The sequence below is a fragment of the Doryrhamphus excisus genome, linkage group LG14, assembly GCF_037039965.1.
Source record: "Doryrhamphus excisus strain RoL-2023G ecotype Guam linkage group LG14, RoL_Dexc_Guam_v1.1, whole genome shotgun sequence".
Lineage (NCBI taxonomy): Eukaryota > Metazoa > Chordata > Actinopteri > Syngnathiformes > Syngnathidae > Doryrhamphus > Doryrhamphus excisus.
The window spans coordinates 17,308,715-17,328,941 of record NC_136370.1 but is presented as its reverse complement, the minus strand read 5'-3'; the positions used below and the strand labels follow the sequence as shown (position 1 = coordinate 17,328,941).

At 40.6% G+C, this 20,227-nt stretch overlaps 1 protein-coding gene across 6 annotated transcripts in view; it reads right to left on the bottom strand.

The window, feature by feature from the left end:
* unc79 (unc-79 homolog, NALCN channel complex subunit) overlaps positions 1–20,227 on the bottom strand; it is a 64,365-nt gene that overhangs the window by 21,204 nt on the left and 22,934 nt on the right. For 2 of the 6 annotated variants that reach the window (XM_078796231.1, XM_078796230.1), the window contains 17 exons: positions 18,337–18,508; positions 17,978–18,208; positions 16,328–16,518; positions 15,015–15,138; positions 12,488–12,628; positions 9,647–9,862; positions 8,948–9,175; positions 8,646–8,787; positions 6,559–6,638; positions 6,339–6,487; positions 6,105–6,262; positions 4,198–4,379; positions 3,924–4,125; positions 3,492–3,674; positions 1,782–1,850; positions 1,362–1,663; positions 1,102–1,284 (listed from right to left, as the gene is read on the bottom strand). In XM_078796231.1, the coding sequence (XP_078652357.1) occupies positions 1,102–1,284; positions 1,362–1,663; positions 1,782–1,850; positions 3,492–3,674; positions 3,924–4,125; positions 4,198–4,379; positions 6,105–6,262; positions 6,339–6,487; positions 6,559–6,638; positions 8,646–8,787; positions 8,948–9,175; positions 9,647–9,862; positions 12,488–12,628; positions 15,015–15,138; positions 16,328–16,518; positions 17,978–18,208; positions 18,337–18,508 (2,953 nt within the window). Of the gene's footprint in view, positions 1–1,101; positions 1,285–1,361; positions 1,664–1,781; positions 1,851–3,491; positions 3,675–3,923; positions 4,126–4,197; positions 4,380–6,104; positions 6,263–6,338; positions 6,488–6,558; positions 6,639–8,645; positions 8,788–8,947; positions 9,176–9,646; positions 9,863–12,487; positions 12,629–15,014; positions 15,139–16,327; positions 16,519–17,977; positions 18,209–18,336; positions 18,592–20,227 lie in introns of those variants that run through there. The other 4 variants (XM_078796226.1, XM_078796229.1, XM_078796227.1 and 1 more) reach the window with 3 other exon arrangements.

The window sequence follows — 20,227 nt, the reverse complement described above, 5'->3', positions numbered from 1 at the left end:
ATCCTCACGAGGGTGGCGGGGGGTGCTGGAGCCTATCCCAGCTGTCTCGGGGCGAGAGGCGGGGTACACCCTGGACTGGTGGCCAGCCAATCACAGGGCACATATAGACAAACAACCATTCACACTCACATTCATACCTATGGACAATTTGGAGTTGCTAATTAACCTAGCATGTTTTTGGAATGTGGGAGGAAACCGGAGTACCCGGAGAAAACCCACGCATGCACGGGGAGAACATGCAAACTCCACACAGAGATGGCCAATGGTGGAATTGAACTCGGGTTTCCTAGCTGTGAGGCCTGCTTGCTCACCACCCATGCAGCCCCTTATTACATTCATTCATTCATTGATTTTCTACCGCTTATCCTCACAAGGGTCGCGGGGTTGCTGGAGCCTATCCCAGCTGTCTTCGGGCGAGACTGGTAGCCAGCCAATCACAGGGCACATATAGACAAACAACCATTCACACTCACATTCATACCTATGGACAATTTGGAGTCGCGAATTAACCTAGCATGTTTTTGGAATGTGAGAGGAAACCGGAATATCCGGAAAAAACCAACGGGGAGAACATGCAAACTCCACACAGACATGGCCGAGGGTGGAATTGAACTCGGGTTTCTAGCTGTGTGGCCTGCGTGCTCACCACCCGAGCAGCCCCTAATTACATTCATTCATTTTCTACCACTTATCCTCACGAGGGTCGCAGGGGTTGCTGGAGCCTATCCCAGCTGTCTTCGGGTGAGAGGCGGGGTACACCCTGGACTGGTGGCCAGCCAATCACAGGGCACATATAGACAAACAACCATTCACACTCACATTCATACCTATGGACAATTTGGAGTCGCCAATTAACCTAGCAGTACCTGAACGGGGAGAAAATGCTAACTCCACACAGAGATGGCCGAGGGTGGAATTGAACTCGGGTTTCCTAGCTGTGAGGCCTGCATGCTAACCACTTTCGTACCGTGCAGTCCCTAATTACATGTTCTGCATTAAAATCCAGCCTGTTATGAATGGTTATTGTAAATATGCTGGTAATCGGGGTACAATGTGCTCGGTATAATAACATAATATGAGAAGCTAATATGCTAATACTACCTTATAGAGGATGACCAACAGGGCTTTGAGCCACATCTGCCTGATGTGAGGCCTCAGCGCCCAAAGAGAGCATCGAGGTGGCTGCTGGAAATAGTGTCTCAGCTGAGGACACGTGCAGTACTTCAAGACTTGGACCACCAGGGGAAGGAGCTGCTTCCCTAAACCGATGTTATAGTCCATGACCTGAGAAAAATGGCACCGTATTATACCGTACGATAAAGCCGATAAAAAGTGATGTTTTATGTAAGACGTCAGAGTACCTGCGCGATGCCAGCGATGAAAGCGTTAAAGCACGTGGAGGTGCGCATCTTTTGCGGCGCAATCATAAAGCAGCCCTCCTGCTGGTCGTAACCCAGCAGCACATAAAGGTGACGCTTTACGGTGTTGAAGGCTTTGGCGCTGCCGATATCGGCCTCGGCGCTGCTCTTGTCTTTGGCCATGAATTTCATAAGCACCATGATGAGCTGGTGCACAGTTTGGTGGTCTATGCCGGCGTCCTCGGGGAGAAGGTCTCGGATGATGGTGTCATCTTCGGGGGATGGTGTCTGGCCAGCGAGAGAGCCTGAAGCATCGGGGCGCAATATTAGGCATGATGACACCAGGGATTTAGGACGGGTATAATGTATATGCATAATGTTATGGAACAAAACAAATAATTTTAATAATAATAATTAATTTACCTGGTAGGACTTTCTCTATCATATCTCCAAGCGATGGGGCGGAGTGTTCCTGCCTGGTAAGCCTTAAAGCTACATATCAAATTTAAGTTAAGATACAAGCTAAATACATTACCGCTCAAAAATTTGGGATCACTCGGACATTTTTTTTGGCATTCCTGCCATGAAGTCCAGCATCCCGGATTCGCCGCTTCACTGTTGATACTGACACTGGTGTTTTCACGGGTACTATTTCATGACGACCTGTGAGGCGTCTTTGTCTTAAAACTACACACTCTCAGATATGCGCATCGTTTTTGTGTCCTTGTTAGACCCGGTTTGTGCTGCTCTCTGAAGGGAGTAGTTAACAGCATGGTAAGAGGTTAGATTTTTAGATGGCTTTTCTAATAATCTATTAGCCTCATAAAATGATGAATTTGGATTAGCAACCATACCGGGAGATTGATGCAGAGGACTGACAGTTGTTGATAGTAGGACTCTAACCCATAAAAATGTACATCCGTCTTTGAAAATCATTTGATTCATTTTAATTGTTTCATTCATTCATTCATTTTCTACCGCTTTTCCTTATGAGGGTCGTGGGGGGTACACCCTGGACTGGTGGCCAGCCAATCACAGGGCACATATAGGCAAACAACCATTCACACTCACATTCATACCTATGGACAATTTTGAGTCGGGAATTAACCTAGCATGTTTTTGGAATGTGTGAGGAAACCGGAGTACCCGGAGAAAACCCACACAAAACTCCACACAGAAGATGGCTGAGGGTGGAATTGAACGCGGGTCTCCTAGCTGTGAGGTCTGCGCGCTAACCACTCGTCCACCGTGCCGCCATTTTAATTGTTTGTGAAATGCATGAAAATTTGTTTTTCTTTGGAAAACAAAGAAATTTCCAAGTGATCCCAAACTTTCGAGCGGTAGTGTATATCACTATATTGACGGTTACTATGGTAACCATTATGTCATTGTATGTTCATATCACCTCGTACTTCGGTATGTGACAAAAAAATAAAACTATATCAGAAAGGCAGGAAGTGAACAAATGTAACAGTTACTGATTGTAAAAGTACCAGATGGAGGGGTAGGATTTAATAAGCTTTGCTTCTTCCTACTCCTTTTGGACATGTGGAACTGTGAACTGATTATGTGATGCATTCAATTGTAATCTGATGCATGTTCAAATGAAATTAAACCATAAAAAAAATTTAAATAATTGAAAAAAAATTAAAAACAATTTTTTTAAATAAAAAAAAATTAAAAAAACTTAAATTATATTAGGAAAGCAGGAAGTGAACAAATGTAACAGTTACTGATTGTAAAAGTAGCTGATGGAGGGGTAGGATTTAATAAGCTTTGCTTCTTCCTACTCCTTTTGGACATGTGGAACTGTGAACTGATTATGTGATGCATTCAATTGTAATCTGATGCATGTTCAAATGAAATTAAACCATTACCATTACCATTACCATTACCATTACCAATACTAGCAAGAATTCTCCAACAGCTACCACAGGCCACACACAAACATGGATTGCCATAAACATGGATGTTAGTCCAATCGCATTTACAAATACAAAATGTCACCAGAAAGTAATTGCATAGTTCTAGATTAGCTTTTAGGTCAATTCATAATGAATAATAATAATAATAATAATGCCACAATATACATATGAGTGTACTGTACTGAGCGACTCGATCCAAACTACTCACATAGACGGTTGCTCAGCGACTCAGGGAGCGAGAAGGCCCGCTTGGATTCTGGCGGCCCACCCTTCACACTGTCACGTAGCGACCTCACGCTCTTCTGCCGGTTCCTGGCAAAGCGCGCCCGTCGTATTTTCCACATTGCCGCATCACTCAGGTTCGCCACGTTGGTTCGCACTGCTGTGATGGCTGTCATATGAAAAATTAGGACTTTTTCTGATGCTAAAGTGGAAGATAATGAGGTTTGCGGAAATACTGCAGAAATGGCTACAGAATCTGGAAGATCTAGAAAGCCTGTTATTGTGTGTAGCTGCTCTATAGGAGTCCGCAACTCAATACAAATCGCCACAAATGAACACAATAGGTCCCCTTTAATTGTGACGCTCCTGTGTGCGAGTGGTGTGTGTGTGTGTGTGTGTGTGTGTTAAAGATACATACTAGTCGGGAAAGGGAATTCCTTGTTGCAGTCCAAGTGCAGCTGAGCCTCCAGTGATAATGTTTCAAAGCGATTAACGAAAAACTCCCAACTGAGAGCCGGCACGTCTTTCTTCAGGAAGTGAAGAAGCAGGAGTTTGCTGAGGATGACAGGACGATCCCTCACAACCGTATCGAACTGGAAATCCAGGCAGAGGCACAAACCCTGGGTAGGACCCAAAAAAAATGAAATGATGCATTGCACTGCATGTTTTAAACGGCTATGAGAGATGTTCACCTGCAGGGCTGGCCTCTTGATGGTGTCCAGCAGCAGTCTAGCTCGCGTTGCCACAGCCGGGTTGACGTCCTCCACCGAAGCCAGGAAACAGCAGAAAGCGTGCGCCAGGGAGTACTTCAGCAGGTGGTTTTTAGTCACCGCACCAATGTCCAAGAAGCGACACAACACTGCCACTTTCTCCACTGTGGGATTTAATCACATTGTAATTAAATAAACATAAACATAACACAAAAATAACACAGACAGTTGCAAATGTTATTACAATTATACTGTTAAAAGGTCACTTTTGAAGTGTATGAATGTATTTTAATGAACCTTTGCTTCAAACTAAAGCAGCACGGTGACAAGTGGTTAGCATGTAGGCCTCACAGCTAGGAGACCCGCGTTCAATTCCACCCTCAGCCATCTCTGTGTGGAGTTTTGTGTGGGTTTACTCCGGGTACTCCAGTTTCCTCCCACATTCCAAAAACATGCTAGGTTAATTAGCGACTCCAAATTGTCCATAGGTATGAATGTGAGTGTGAATGGTTGTTTGCCTATATGTGCCCTGTGATTGGCTGGCCACCAGTCCAGGGTGTACCCCGGCCTCTCGCCCTGAAGACAGCTGGGATAGGCTCCAGCACCCCCGCGACCCTCGTGAGGAAAAAGCGATAGAAAATGGGCCTCACAGCTAGGAGACCCGCGTTCAATTCCACCCTCGGCCATCACTGTGTGGAGTTTTGTGTGTGTTTTCTCCGGGTACTCCGGTTTTCTCCCACATTCCAAAAACATGCTAGGTTAATTCCCGACTCCAAATTGTCCATAGGTATGAATGTGAGTGTGAATGGTCGTTTGTCTATATGTGCCCTGTGATTGGCTGGCCACCAGTCCAGGATGTACCCCGCCTCTCGCCCAAAGACAGCTGGGATAGGCTCCAGCAAAAAGCGGTAGAAAATTGATGAATGAATGAATGAAGTCATACTTCCATGGTGACTGAGTGGTTAGCATGTAGGCCTCACAGCTAGGAGACCCTCGTTCAATTCCACCCTCGGCCATCTCTGTGTGGAGTTTTGTGTGGGTTTTCTCCGGGTACTCCGGTTTCCTCCCACATTCCAAAAACATGCTAGGTTAATTAGCGACTCCAAATTGTCCATAGGTATGAATGTGAGTGTGAATGGTTGTTTGTCTATATGTGCCCTGTGATTGGCTGGCCACCAGTCCAGGGTGTACCCCGGCCTCTCGCCCAAAGACAGCTGGGATAGGCTCCAGCACCCCCTGCTACCCTCGTGAGGATAAAGCGGTAGAAAATGAATGAATGAATGCTTCAAACTATGCAAGTTTATATTGACTTTGCTGTTGCAGTACATAAGAATGACCATTGGGTGTCAGTGTAGGAGCTTAAATATTTGTGTGGCCTGTAGGTCACAATTCTGAGTAAAAACAAAACAAAACATGACCAATACTAAGCATTTTTTTTTGTAAATAAGTAGGTTACTTTGTGATGTGGAAACCATGATAATAATTATAACTTTATATATTAAACACACTAGCCTGATTTGTTTATACGGTTACAAGGACAAGGTTTGTTTTGGTCTGTCCATCAGAGAATATGTCCTTGACTCTCCCAAGGTCATCTGACAGCCAATTGTATGGTGGTTAAATAAAAAAAAGTCATAATCATATCAATCTGTCTATTCTTATTTGCTCTGTGTTCGGGTTGCACTGTAACCATGACAACAAGGGAGGAGATGTAGGCAGTGTTGTAGGATGTATGTTATATAAGGGGGAGGGGGGGCTTTTTCTAATGGTTTTGAGACTGAACTTAGAGCCATGATGACTACAGAGTATGTGAATGGATTTACCGGCCACAACATTAGGTACAATTGCAATGAGACTCAAGATGTGTTTGTTTTTTTTTTTTAAATCACCTGCTTCAAATCGTATTTTCCAGTCTTTGCTGTTAAAGTTGGTGTTGATAAGGTTCCAGAAGATGTCTGCTCCATGGGACAGAGAGAGGGCGTGGAGGAGCTGGGGCACAGCTAGAGAAGCCAGCTGACAAAACTCTGACTTCAACATGGACCAAAGACTGAAACAGAAAACAGTCAACTCGTCCCTTTGGTCGTAGATTTGCAAGTGTGGTGCAAAAAAAAAGCGTCACACACCTCGGGATGAGCATCTTCTCCTGGATGTAAGCCAGAAACTGAGGGTAGTCCTTGCGTGCCAGGTACAAACACTCCCCGTGCAGACACAAGATCCTCAAGCAGTTCAACATGTTGAACAAGATGTCAGGCTCTTCAAATTTAGACATTTCCTGGATTTAAAAAAAAAAGCAACAAAAGTGAACCACGGAAGCCTTCAAATGATTTCATGTTCTCTTTTTACCTGCAGGATGGTGTATATCAGTTTCAAAGACACGGGAAGCTGCTGGTAGGAGAATCTCTTGTCTGAGTTATTCTTCATAGCTGGCGGGAACAAGAAGTTCAAAATTTGAGATATTTTGATCATTTGTAGTCCAGATAAAAATGAAAATAGTAGTAGTACATTTTTTTAAAATAAAAAAATACAATTAAATATAATTAAATTATATTAGGAAAGCAGGAAGTGAACAAATGTAACAGTTACTGATTGTAAAAGTACCAGATGGAGGGGTAGGATTTATTAAGCTTTGCTTCTTCCTACTCCTTTTGGACATGTGGAACTGTGAACTGATTATGGGATGCATTCAATTGTAATCTGATGCATGTTCAAATGAAATTAAACCATTAAAAAAAAAAATTATTAACATTTTTTTTTAAATTAAAAAAATACAATTATTCATTCATTCATTAATTTTCCTCACGAGGGTCGCGGGGGTGCTGGAGCCTATCCCAGCTGTCTATGGGCGAGAGGCAGGGTACACCCTGGACTGGTGGCCAGCCAATCACAGGGCACATATAGACAAACAACCATTCACACTCAAATTCATACCTATGGACAATTTGGAGTCGCTAATTAACCTAGCATGTTTTTGGAATGTGGGAGGAAACCGGGAGTACCCGGAGAAAACCCACGCATGCACGGGGAGAACACACAGAGATGGATGAGGGTGGAATTGAACTCGGGTTTCCTAGCCGTGCTGCCCATATAAAAACATGATAAATAAAAAATAAAAAAACCTGTCCACTTTATTTGTATGTGGAGTAAAAAATAGTAGAAATTATTTAATGCCATTTTATTTATTTTTTACTATTTAAAACAGAGACATCTGTGAATATGGGGGAGTTGTGAATGCTGTATCTTGAAAGATGCCCCCCCCCATAGAAGCTATGAGGATTTTTCTTCATCAGGGGTCTCAAACACGCGGCCCGCGGGCCAAATGTGGCCCGCAGGACACTAGTTTGAGGCCCCCGCCTTGATATGAAAGTTTAATGTTAGTGCGGCCCGCGCAAGTTTGATATGGATGCTGTATGGTATCATGTACCCAGAAAAAATTATTACGTTTGATTAATGTTCATGTTAAAGGTTAAATAACTGTTAATAGTTATCCTCCCTATCCGTGTGGAAGTGGTAAGTTTTTGGCTATTTAAGTTTAAAGGAAATAACTTGAAGGCTACCGTTTAGGTCGCTAGCTCTCTAGTTTGCGAGTTAGCATGTGTCTCAAGACCCTGCAGTTGCGCAATATGTTGTAAATAAAAAGAGTATAAATGTGACTATAGTCGTGTTTTGTCATGTCTACAGGGCTCTAATAATGCTTTGTTCATTTTAATCTGAAAAAAATAATTTGTCTACCCACCAACTATATGTGGTTTCTTAAGTTTTTATTATTTGCCGTTTTATTATTATTATTATTATATTTATTTATTACTGATTGATTGATTTTCTTTATTCTTGATTTGTTTATTTATTTTTCATCTTATTTTGTGTAGAAAAATAAAAATTAAGATATTTGAGAACAGTGGAATGTTTTATCAGATTTTCAGAAGTTTATTTTTTTATTTTTTTGTTTTTAATAAATGCGTTTTTTTTGGAAAACCTGATGCGGCCCAGTCTCACACAGACCCTCGCTCCAGTGACCCCCAAGTAAATTGAGTTTGAGACCCCAGCTCTTCATGATCTCATTGATCTCATCTTATTGAAGCTGTTAAATGTAAAAATTGACGCATCCTGAACAAGTTGCGCATTTTTTTTTTGACTTTGTTTGACTGCTATCCTCTATTTTTTTAAAACAAGCAGCCAAATAAGCCATACAAAAGTCTTCTGAAGGGACAACGGCATAATTGTGCTGTTGCTCACCTGTCAGCACTCATGCATTAAAATATTCCATCAATAAACAAAACACAATGCACAATCCACGCATACACCTGTCAGCACTTCAGGGCCACGGAGACTTCAGCTATTGTTTATTTAGCCGCACGTGATGTTATTTTTTGTGAATAGTTTGTACCTCCGTGCCACAAAAAAAAAACATGCTGTATGGAACTGACACTTACGTGCATCATCAGGAGAATGGTTGCTGGGGTTGTCAGTGTGTGCTATACTCGGGTTGTCTTCTTCCTCGCTTCCGTTCTCCGCCCCCAGGGAAAAATCTGTCTGAGGCACTAGCAAGGTTTCCTCTAAACTATCTGTCGGTTCCTGCAGAGAAAATCAAGTAAAATATCCCTGTCACATGTTTGTAATACTAGCGACAATGAGCATCGGGATATAGTTATGCTATTTCAAGCTTTTCCTGGCCCGGATCCCAGGATTCATTAACATTCCGTGGTATAAAAATGCATCATGCTGCGTCTCTCACCACCAGGCGAATCTCCTCCCGAGGGGTCAGTCTCTCCAAGAGCTCGCAGCCCAGCTGGTAACACAGGATGCTGGATTGGCAGAGGCTGCACTCCAGGGCCTTTTCATCCTTCCGGCAGGTGTGTGAGCCCCCCCAGGGGGCCTGGAAGACATTGTTGATGATCCCTACGATATCTTTCCCGAGGCTGGTGTCCAGGCCGAGCATGACGCCATCATCCTGCAGCTCCATCTTGGACAACGGGTAAGAAGTTTTGTTTGTTGCTTTTGTGAAAAAAAGCTATACCTCGGATATATCGGACTCGGATATATCGGAAATTCGCTCACAACGGACAGATAAAAAAAGAACCGATTTTTCTGTAATGCATTTCCAATAAAAATTCATTGCATATATCGGATTTTTTTATAACGGATTTCACCTATTTCGGACAAAATCTCCACTCCCGTTCCAATTTCCCTCGCATATATCGGATGGCCGCATCGTGTCTTTCTCCTGGCTCCAGATTTAGGACAAATATAAAAGTGAGTGACATATATTACGCATATACCGGATATAAATCCGATATATGCGTAAAACGGACATTTTCCGGTATACGCATATAACGGATTTCGCTTATATCGGACAAAACCAGTGGGAACAATTGAATGCGATATATCCGAGGTTTACTGTATATGGCGCCCTCATTACACGTAATGAGGTTACCTGTTTTAGGATGAGGTCGAACATGAGGATGAAGCAGCCGAGGTTCATGTCGTCATCCTCGCAGTCTAAATCTAAGGCACAGTGGCCGGTGGCGTGGCCCAGGTTTTTAAACGGACTGCAGCGTAGCGGACTGCGAAACGGGCTCCTGAACGGGCTAGGGAAGGGGCTGAGGGTGTTGTGTTGCCCACGACGCCCTGGATCTGACACCACACTCACCTGCATAGACAGAAGCATGCAGTCAAATATTGTACATGTCTTAGTGGTCTGATATTGGTCGACGCCGACGGGCAGTTGAATTATATGTCATCTTTTCTTAATGTTGACGATACAGCTGGGGCATAGCGCCAAATTCTGTGCCCTGACGGGCGCCTCTTTTGTAGGGGACGTGACACTGCGTCACCCGGAGCAAAAGTCTACAAAAGACTCGCTTTGCAAGAGGCAAAGCTTATCATTCGCAAGTCCTAGCAAGCTTTTTAATGAATTCATTCATTTTCTACCGCTTATCCTCACAAGGGTTGTGGGGGTGCTGGAGCCTATCCCAGCTGCTTTGGAGTGAGAGGCAGGGTACACCCTGTGGTCGCCAGCCAATCACAGGGCACATATAGACAAACAACCATTCACACTCACATTCATACCTATGAACAATTTGGAGTCGCTAATTAACCTAGCATGTTTTTGGAATGTGGGAGGAAACCGGAGTACCCGGAGAAAACCCACGCATGCACGGGGAGAACATGCAAACTCCACACAGAGATGGCCGAGGGTGGAATTGAACTCGGGTCTCTTAGCTGTGAGGCCTGCGTGCTAACCACTAGACCTATTATTCATTCATTCATTGTCTACCGCTTATCCTCATGAGGGTCGCGGGGGTGCTGGAGCCTATCCCAGCTGCTTTGGATTGAGAGGCAGGGTACACCCTGGACTGGTCGCCAGCCAATCACAGGGCACATATAGACAAACAACCATTCACACTCACATTCATACCTATGGACAATTTGGAGTCGCTAATTAACCTAGCATGTTTTTGGAATGTGGGAGGAAACCGGAGTACCCGGAGAAAACCCACGCATGCACGGGGAGAACATGCAAACTCCACACAGAGATGGCCGAGGGTGGGATCGAACTCCGGTCTCCTAGCTGTGTGGCCTGCGTACTAACCACTCGCCCGCTGTGCAGCCTATTGAACTATCACTGAAAAATATATTTTATCTTAACATGTATATGTTATGGGCGGCACGGTGGTTGAGTGGTGAGCGCCCAGACCTCACAGCTAGGAGACCAGGGTTCGATTCCACCCTCGGCCATCTCTGTGTGGAGTTTGCATGTTCTCCCCGTGCATGCGTGGGTTTTCTCCGGGTACTCCGGTTTCCTCCCACATTCCAAAAACATGCTAGGTTAATTAGCGACTCCAAATTGTCCATAGGTATGAATGTGAGTGTGAATGGTTGTTTGTCTATATGTGCCCTGTGATTGGCTGGCCACCAGTCCAGGGTGTACCCCGCCTCTTGCCCTAAGACAGCTGGGATAGGCTCCAGCACCCCCCGCTACCCTTGTGAGGAAAAAGCAGTAGAAAATGAATGAATGAATGTATATGTTATCATTTATATATCTTAACATTTATACATTTTACAAATGTTTGGGTCCCTGCTACCCCATTCCAATTCCCCAACACATTAACGCTACTGCTATACAGTGTATATATACAGAGCTCCCTGAAATAACTACCATGATGCAACAAGCTGGACATGAAAGTGCTAATCCTCGACCCTGACATGTCCATTTACAAAACATTATTAAAGGGAGTGTTACATACGGTGCATCCCAGTTGAGTTAAATTAAGCCTGTTAAAGGATCTATATTTAGACATTGGCAGTTACCATGGCAACTCCCAGCACATCACGATGAACCGAAAATCAAATCCAACAACAGTTCAAATGTGACAAGGTGTTACAAAATCAAACTGTGCATTTAATAAGCTTCCAAGATCACCCTAGAGCACGAGTCTCAAAGACGCGGCCCGCGGGCCAAATGTGGCCCGCAGGACACTAGTTTGAGGCCCCCGCCTTGATGTGAAAGTTTAATGTTAGTGCGGCCCCGCGCAAGTTTGATATGGATGCTGTATGGTATCATGTACCCAGAAAAAATTATTACGTTTGATTAATGTTCATGTTAAAGGTTAAATAACTGTTAATAGTTATCCTCCCTATCCGTGTGGAAGTGGTAAGTTTTTGGCTATTTAAGTTTAAAGGAAATAACTTGAAGGCTACCGTTTAGGTCGCTAGCTCTCTAGTTTGCGAGTTAGCATGTGTCTCAAGACCCTGCAGTTGCGCAATATGTTGTAAATAAAAAGAGTATAAATGTGACTATAGTCGTGTTTTGTCATGTCTACAGGGCTCTAATAATGCTTTGTTCATTTTAATCTGAAAAAAATAATTTGTCTACCCACCAACTATATGTGGTTTCTTAAGTTTTTATTATTTGCCATTTTATTATTATTATATTTATTTATTTATTACTGATTGATTAATTTTCTTTATCCTTGATTTGTTTATTTATTTTTCATTTTATTTTGTGTAGAAAAATAAAAAGTAAGATATTTGAGAACAGTGGAATGTTTTATCAGAGCTTTTCTTGTACAAAATCGAAACCAAAGCAAAGTTTATTAATTTTTTTGTTTTTAATAAATGCGTTTTTTGTTGTGTTTTTTTGGAAAACTTGATGCGGCCCAGTCTCACCCAGACCCTAGCTCCAGTGGCCCCCAAGTAAATTGAGTTTGAGACCCCTGCCCTAGAGCATATTTGAAATATATATGACAAAGTAACATGAATATGTCTTCCTCACCCGACGAGCTCCAGTGTTGCCAGTCAGATCGGAGGCACGTGCTTTCCTCTGATTGGCTAGCTCCTTCAAAGAGTTCACACCATCTGAGAACATCCCAATGAGCAGCTGGAGTGGCACAACGATATCCAGCTCTGATAGCACCTAGGACCATACCATACATATCATAACATTATAACATTATGTATAATACATGCCATCACCCAAATTATCATATACTGTAGGTGTGTCAAATGTTAATAAAAATGTCTATCTTTGGGACACATTTTAAACACTCCTGGTCAATGACGTGCAGTCAGGGGGAGGCAGGTGAGGTGAGATAATGGGGGGTAAAAAAATATGACATAAAATATCAATATTGAACTGTATTTAAAGTTCATATTGCTGAATTTGCACATTTCCTGCTTAAATACTGGACAGAAACGTAGGATGAGCAAGCCCAGCCTACCGTCTGAGTTCTTCCATAAAAGGCCTATTTTATGGGGGCTTCATATTTCTTAACTCCCCCTAAATAATTTGATATTTTTTATAGATTTTTATATATTTTTTGTGGAATTTTTTAAATTATTTTTTTTTTATCTCTGACAAATTTAATATAGTAGGGCAAAAGCAGGCTAATACTAGCCTACTAGTAGTAGTAATAATCAGAAGAATAGTAATAATAATAGGCTAATTAATAATCTAATAATGATTATTATGTTATTGATGACTGTCCACTGGACAGAATGGTTGCAGAGATTGAACAGCGGTTTTGCAGTGTAGTTTGTGTGTACTTGTGTACATTTAATAGTGGACTAAAACAATTGAGTATCTCTACTAAATCTGTACAAAAGTGGGAAAGTTATATCCCGGTTCTTGTTCTTTATGTGTTTTTTGGATATTTTGGATATATTTTGGATATTTTTGAATGTCTACTATAATAATGTCTACTATTATAATGTCTACTATAATAATGATTATTATCATTATGTCTACTATAATAATGTCTACTATAATAATGATCATTATATAAACAAATTATTCTTTATTTGTTTTTTGGATATTTTGGATATATTTTGGATATTTTTGAACGTCTACTATAATAATGTCTACTATTATAATGTCTACTATAATAATGATTATTATCATTATGTCTACTATAATAATGATCATTATATAAACAAATTATTCTTTATTTGTTTTTTGGATATTTTGGATATATTTTGGATATATTTTGGATATTTTTGAATGTCTACTATAATAATGTCTACTATTATAATGTCTACTATAATAATGATTATTATCATTATGTCTACTATAATAATGTCTACTATAATAATGATCATTATATAAACAAATTATTCTTTTTTTGTTTTTTGAATATTTTGGATATATTTTGGATATATTTTGGATATTTTTGAATGTCTACTATAATAATGTCTACTATTATAATGTCTACTATAATAATGATTATTATCATTATGTCTACTATAATAATGTCTACTATAATAATGATCATTATATAAACAATTTATTCTTTATTTGTTTTTTGGATATTTTGGATATATTTTGGATATATTTTGGATATATTTTGGATATATTTTGGATATTTTTGAATGTCTACTATAATAATGTCTACTATTATAATGTCTACTATAATAATGATCATTATATAAACAAATTATTCTTTTTTTGTTTTTTGGATATTTTGGATATATTTTGGATATATTTTGGATATTTTTGAATGTCTACTATAATAATGTCTACTATTATAATGTCTACTATAATAATGATTATTATGTAATTGATCACTGTCCAATGGACAGCAGTGTAGATTGTGTGTACTTGTGTACATTTAATAGTGGGCTAAAACAATTGAGTATCTCTACTAAATCTGTACAAAAGTGGGAAAATTATATCCCGGTTTTTGTTCCTTATTTGTTTTTTTGAATTTTTGGATATTTTTGAATGTCTACTACATTCATTCATATCCTTTGCATCTTCAGGGGGCTAAGCCGCCCCCCGTCCTCAGAACCTAGTAACGCCCCTGGTTGCAGAAACAGTTATTATACACCAGTACTTTTCACTATTGTTGATTATCGGGCAATAAAAAATTGGGAAATGGAGTAAAATATTACTGTTCGGATTCGGATGAATTAATGATTCGGATACACCGTAATATATGATATATGATATTATGATATAAACACAGAAGCGTGTCATACCGAGCTCTACCTCTTTGTGTGATCTCAATGTGACCTATTTACCAAAGCTAAATGAATGAAAATCTCTCCGACGCAGTTCTGTCGGAAAACTTGAAAATGATCCACGGCAGCAAGCTCTGAGTGCATATGGGATGAAAGCCAAAATGTCTCCTCTCTGTGTCAGTCTCATTCTGTGACCCAGATCCATATTCAGCAGGCTCCTGCCCAGACTTGACACGCTATGACAACCTGTTCAATTCACACGCACTGTGGACAGAACCACAGGATGGTCAAAGGGAAGGAAGTGTGTGTGTGTGTCGTGTGTGTGTGTGTGTGTGTATGCTTACATGCAACCACAGTAGAGCCTGTTCTTGCACCGAAGCCGGGTAGCCGGAGAATCTGCAACTGATGAAGCCAAACATTTCTTCCATGGAGAAGGGAAGCGGACAAAGCTCGATGTCGAACATCTTGCTGCGTGAACAAGCCAGAGGAGAATTTATGCTAATTATGTAATATTTCCATCAACCATCAAACACTTGATTGCATGAAGTAGCATTGAATTTGAAAGGGGAATTAATGAATGAATGTTAGAAAGGGGCTGCGCGATGGACGAGTGGTTAGCGCGCAGACCTCACAGCTAGGAGACTCGAGTTCAATTCCACTCTCGGCCATTTCTGTGCGTTCTCCCTGTGCATGCGTGGGGTTTCTCCATATGTGAGTGTGAATGGTTGTTTGTCTATATGTGCCCTGTGATTGGCTGGCCACCGGTCCAGGACCCGCCCGAACACAGCTGGGATAGGCTCCAGCACCCTCTGTGACCCTCGTGAGGATAAGTGATAGAAATTGAGTGAATGAATGTTAGAAAGGGAAAATGAAGGAGCAATTGCCATATTTTTTCTATGACAAAGCCTGAGTTTGGCTGCATGGTGACCAAGTGGTTAGCGCGCAGGCCACACAGCTAGGAGACCTGAATTTGAGTTTGCATGTTCTCCCTGTGCATGCGTGGGTTTTCTCCGGGTACTCCGGTTTCCTCCCACATTCCAAAAACATGCTAGGTTAATTAGCGACTCCAATGGATGAGCATAGATTAGACCACAGATTACACCAGGTGTCTCAAACTCAATTTTCACTCAATTCAGGTTTTCAAACCCCCCCCAAAAAAACTAATTTATTAAAAAAAATTAAAAAAACTTTGCTTTGGTTCCAATTTTCTACAAGAAAAGCTCTGATAAAACATAGATAAAAGCCTTCAAGTTATTTCCTTTAAACTTAAATAGCCAAAAACTTACCACTTCCACACGGATAGGGAGGATAACTATTAACAGTTATTTAACCTTTAACATGAACATTAATCAAACGTAATATTTTTTTCTGGGTACATGATACCATACAGCATCCATATCAAACTTGCGTGGGCCACATTTGGCCCGCGGGCCGCGTGTTTGAGACCCCTGGATTAGACCATAGATTAGACCTCAAAACACATATAGAGTTAGCAGTTGCAAGATGTCTCACATTCTGACCATATTGTGTTTCTTGGCAAGTTTATTTATGGACTGCCCCACTTTGACTAAACTAGGACAATATTGTCATGGATTCAAAGGATGACAGCCTTCTAAAAATATGTACTTGGGTACTTGAATGATGCTTGGATGTGTACCTGAGGACTTCCCGGAACTCCTTGAGTTGGTGGTCGGGCACCTCAGTGCGGATGGCTTCCAGCCACTCGGGCATGAAGCACTCCCACAGTGGTTGGCTGATGACGTTGTAAGGGATCAGACACAGAATACGGTTCAGACCCTCCTTCAGCTGGGTCACGGTGCTACAGGATTTGTCCCAATAGCCTCCAACCTGAAGAAATATGTGCAAAGACTTCATTAGTGCCAAACAGTCTTCTTGTCCAGTATCACTGGACTGCTACTCAAAAGTATCATATTTGTACAGGTATGCAATACATTTTTTAATATATTGGAATTAATATATTTTTAGACCTTTCTGTCATTAGAAAATTGTTAAATTATTAGGGCTGTCAAAAATAACCCATTAACAGCGATAACACATTTATTTAATTAATTATGTTACATTTTCGGCGACACGGTGATCAAGTGGTTAGCGCGCAGACCTCACAGCAAGGAGACCAAGGTTCGATTCCACCCTCTGTGTGGAGTTTGCATGTTCTCCCCGTGCATTGCGTGGGTTTTTTCCGGGTACTCCGGTTTTCCTCCCACATTCCAAAAACATGCTAGGTTAATTAGGTATGAATGTGAGTGTGAATGGTTGTTTGTCTATATGTGCCCTGTGATTGGCTGGCCAGCAGTCCAGGGTGTACCCCGCCTCTCGCCTGAAGACAGCTGGGATAGGCTCCAGCACCCCCCACCCCCCCCCCCCGCGACCCTTGTGAGGAGAAGCGGTAGAAAATGAATGAGGTTGGGCCGAGGGTGGAATTGAACCCTTGTCTCTTAGCTGTGAGGTCTGCGCGCTTACCACTTGACCGCCGTGCCGCCCATTTGGAGCTCTTAATACATACAAATATATGCAATCCCATCATTTATAATATGTGAATGAATGGTGATTAATTATGATTAATTAATTTTGAAATCACGATTAATCTGATTAAACCTTTGAATCATTTGACAGCCTTATAAATAATACAAACTCAGCATTCTACTACATCTATTGGGCCCGAATAATTGTTTCCCATTCATTCATTCATTTTCTACCGCTTTTCCTCACGGTGTTGCTGGAGCCTATTCCAGCTGTCTATGGGCGAGAGGCGGGACTGGTTGCCAGCCAATCACAGGGCACATATAGACAAACAACCATTCACACTCACATTCATACCTATGGACAATTTGGAGTCGCCAATTAACCTAGCATGTTTTTGGAATGTGGGAGGAAACCGGAGTACCCGGAGAAAACCCACGCATGCACGGGGAGAACATGCAAACGCCACACAGAGATGGCCGAGATTGGAATTGAACCCTTGTCTCTTAGCTGTGAGGTCTGCGCGCTTACCACTTGACCGCCGTGCCGCTCATTTGGAGCTCTTAATACATACAAATATATGCAATCCCGTCATTTATAATATGTGAATGAATGGTGATTAATTATGATTAATTAATTTTGAAATCACGATTAATCTGATTAAACCTTTGAATCGTTTGACAGCCTTATAAATAATACAAACTGAGCATTCTACTACATCTATTGGGCCCAAATAATTGTTTCCCGTTTGTGTTATAATATGAACACACATAGTTTTAAATAATTACATAACTTAATGGAGATATTTTTTTTTGCGTGACTTTACCCTGGCAAACTCCACAGGTTTGGGCAGGAGACACATGACCATGACGTCAAAGCGCACTTCGCACACTGTCTTCAACCACTTGGTGACAAACTGCGGCTTCAGCTTCTCCACCAGACTCCCGACTTCATCATCCATCATGTAGGCCGTGGAGTGAAACCACTGGAAGACCATGCTGACCAGCCGGGCCAGACTCTCGGTGGGCGTGTTCTCATTGGGGGTACACAGACTCACCTAAGTCAAGTTCAGAGAAGCGAGAGAACGGTAAGCCATATAGCACCTGATAAGGCGGTCATGTGACATATGTGCATATCCTTATCTCATGTTATTGACAGACACGGCAGCAGGGCTTCAGTACACACCAGAAACCAGATGCCAAACTGACTGAGGAGACGCTGGTCGTGCTGGTCGTCCTCCTTGTTATCAAACTCGATGTTGTCCAGAGAGTGATGGGAGGAGGACAAGCCCATCTGACGACGTCTGTTCAGCTCAAACTCGCGTTGCTCAGCATGGATTTCGGCCTCCTTGAGCAGGCTGGAGAGAAGCGGGGTAATAAAAGATATACTCCCTGAACACATTACACACACCATTAGGGACATTGGGTAAACAATCTAATGAGATCCAATTTAGCATGTGTTTGCTATTGTGGTCGGAGATTGCAGTGGTGTAAAAAAAAAAAAAAAAAAAAAAAAAGCAAAGAACCGAATCATACTGGAGCTGTTTGAAATATTTTGTCATTTACATATAATACTAATAATAATAATAATCTGACCAAAATACATATTATAATAAAAAATGTGGCTTTACAACACTATAACACTGTAATCTACAACTAAAATAATTTAATTGAATATACAATTAAATACTATTCAGGTATATCTGATACTGCTTAAAATAAAACCTAATTAGGGTGAAAGAAAATAAATTTCTGGGGATCACAATAATTGAAAATATGAGCTGGAAACCTCATATTATAAACATAAAGTGGCCAGAAATATTTCAATATTCAACAAAGCAATCTTCACTGGCTAAATGTACTGCAAAAAAGGTCAGTAAGGATAATTCATAATGCCGCCTACAGAGAACATACTAACTCCTTATTTCTAAAATCACAAATACTTCAACTTGCTGATAAAAAAAATAAAATTAAAAAAAAAAACTAAAAAAAAAACAAGTTTGTTAGTGAATGCCTAACAAACTTGAAACATTTATAAATTGACAGTTACTATGGTACCCATTATGTCATTGTAATTAAATAAAAAAAAAATTTTAACTAAAAAAAAAAACTAACCCCCCCAGCGAATGCCTAACAAACTTGAATCATTTATCATTTGCTATGGTACCCATTATGTCATTGTATAGTCACATCACCTCGTACTTCGGTACGTGACAAAAAATAAAAAAAATAAAAAACTTGAACTATATTAGGAAAGCAGGAAGTGTACAAATGTAACAGTTACTGATTGTAAAAGTACCAGATGGACGGGTTGGATTTAATAAGCTTTGCTTCTTCCTACTCCTTTTGGACATGTGGAACTGTGAACTGATTATGTGATGCATTCAATTGTAATCTGATGCATGTTCAAATGAAATAAAACCATTAAAAAAAATAAAAAACAAAAAAAATGTCATTAAATTAAAAACATAAAATAAAAAAAAATTAAATTATATTAGGAAAGCAGGAAGTGAACAAATGTAATAGTTACTGATTGTAAAAGTACCAGATGGAGGGGTAGGATTTAATAAGCTTTACTTCTTCCTACTCCTTTTGGACATGTGGAACTGTGAACTGATTATGTGATGCATTCAATTGTAATCTGATGCATGTTCAAATGAAATAAAACCATTAAAAAAATAAAATAAAATAAAAAACAAAAAAAATTCATTAAATTAAAAACATAAAACAAAAAAAACTTAAATTATATTAGGAAAGCAGGAAGTGAACAAATGTAACAGTTACTGATTGTAAAAGTACCAGATGGAGGGGTAGGATTTAATAAGCTTTGCTTCTTCCTACTCCTTTTGGACATGTGGAACTGTGAACTGATTATGTGATGCATTCAATTGTAATCTGATGCATGTTCAAATGAAATAAAACCATTAAAAAAAATGAAAAAAAAAAAATTCATTAAATTAAAAACATAAAATAAAAAAAACTTTAATTATATTAGGAAAGCAGGAAGTGAACAAATGTAACAGTTATTGATTGTAAAAGTACCAGATGGAGGGGTAGGATTTAATAAGCTTTGCTTC